Consider the following 1,619-nt stretch of genomic DNA (forward strand, 5'->3'; position numbering starts at 1 on the left):
TGAAGCCAAGCCAAGGCTTTCGCGACGCCAACAATAATTTTAACCCTTAGAGGAAAGTCCAAGAGTCTTGCCTTGTCGTCGGTTGAGTGCAACCACTCATGTAAGTTTCCATTAGGCATGTATGTGTATACCAAAAGCCGCTCGTTCCACTCAGAACAAAATCCGATTAGAGGCACCAAATTCGGATGCCTCAGACTACCCAGAGTCGTGATCTCGGAAACAAACTCTTCCTCCAAATCCTCCGAAACATGGAGCCTCTTTATAGCAACTGTCCATCCATTTGGGACAAGTGCTTTGTACATTTTTCCCAGCATACCATTCCCGATTTCATTTTCTTGGCTGAAATTTGAAGTCGCTTTTGATAGTTCCATAAAACTCATTCTTGTAACGATCGTCTCCAGGTGTAAAATCTGATGAACAGAACATATCTACCATTAGTACATTTTGTATTTTTCCTCTACAACAACTGTTTGAGTAAGTAGTTTGGCTAGGAGCAAATTTTAAGAAGAAAGAAAAAAGGAAATTTTTGAAACTTATGGTCTTAAACGTTCCATAACACATGTCTGGCTATAAGAGCTTGTCACTAAGAGTAAAATGAGAAGTTTAAGTAGACGTTTAGTCATCGATTCTTGATATTTTTAACTTTATTTGAAAAAAAGACGGTTGAGAGCAAGAAAAATGTTTACCTTTGGGTGGTTGTTTACTTCTTCTAGAGGCCATTCATTTCCATCAATCACCATTACCTTTGTTCTCTTCTTGATCAATAGAAGAATATTTTTTACACCAGGTAAGTCTAAGAAAAAAAGATAGATACCAACTAATGCTGAAAGCGACCAACCCGTCACAAAGCCACAAACAAACAGAACACGATGGTTCCCAACTGCACCACATGGGTCTAGAGGTTCACCGCAAAGTCCTGGATTATTTGCATAACTTTCAGGTGGAAAAGAGACATCGATAAAATTTGGCACTGGCCCTGTCAACATGTTGTTGGAGAGATTAAATATCTTGAGTCGACGTAAGAAGCTAATTTCTGATGGGATTGAACCTTCTAGTTTATTCTGGTCTAATTTGAGGTTATTTAGAAAAGGACAATTCGCAAGGTTAACTGGGATCTCGCCTGAGAATTCGTTGCTCGAGAGATCAAGAGTTACAACAAATCCGATTAAATTTGATATATCCGAAGGGATGGTTCCATATAGCTTGTTGTTTGAAAGATCAAGAGAAGTTAAAGAAGAGCAATTTTGAATGCCTCGCGGAAACTCACCAATTAATCCCATGTCTGGAAGACTAATTCTTGAAACTCTGCTCTCATCAGGATTCCAGCATCGTATTCCTGCAAATTTGCATATGAAACCTTCTGTCAGATTATCGAATTTCCACGTAAAAGCCAAGATACCTAAAGGGTCTGCCAACGATTCTTTTATCGATCTCAAACAATCGATGTCACTCCCGACCGCGTTGCATCTTAGAGAAGAGTTACAAAGTACAACGAAAAATAGTACTACTAAGTGAAGAATATTGAAGGTGAACATTTTGTGAGTGAAATTTTTGGTTTTAGAATCCATTACCCTGTAAATTTATTGAGTTATTTGCTTAGGCAATTGTGGTGTAACTTG

General features: G+C 38.4%; 1 protein-coding gene across 1 annotated transcript; it reads right to left on the reverse strand.

The window, feature by feature from the left end:
• Positions 1-6: 6 nt before the first annotated feature.
• LOC107878027 (probably inactive leucine-rich repeat receptor-like protein kinase At5g48380) lies at positions 7-1,619 on the reverse strand (the record flags this gene model as incomplete). Its single annotated transcript, XM_047406012.1, has 2 exons — positions 687-1,619; positions 7-410 (listed from the first exon to the last, which is right to left on the reverse strand). Coding segments are annotated over exons 1-2 (1,286 nt in total), but the record flags the coding sequence as incomplete, so codon positions are not given.

The sequence above is a fragment of the Capsicum annuum genome, unplaced genomic scaffold (genome assembly GCF_002878395.1).
Source record: "Capsicum annuum cultivar UCD-10X-F1 unplaced genomic scaffold, UCD10Xv1.1 ctg83032, whole genome shotgun sequence".
Taxonomy (NCBI): Eukaryota; Viridiplantae; Streptophyta; class Magnoliopsida; order Solanales; family Solanaceae; genus Capsicum; species Capsicum annuum.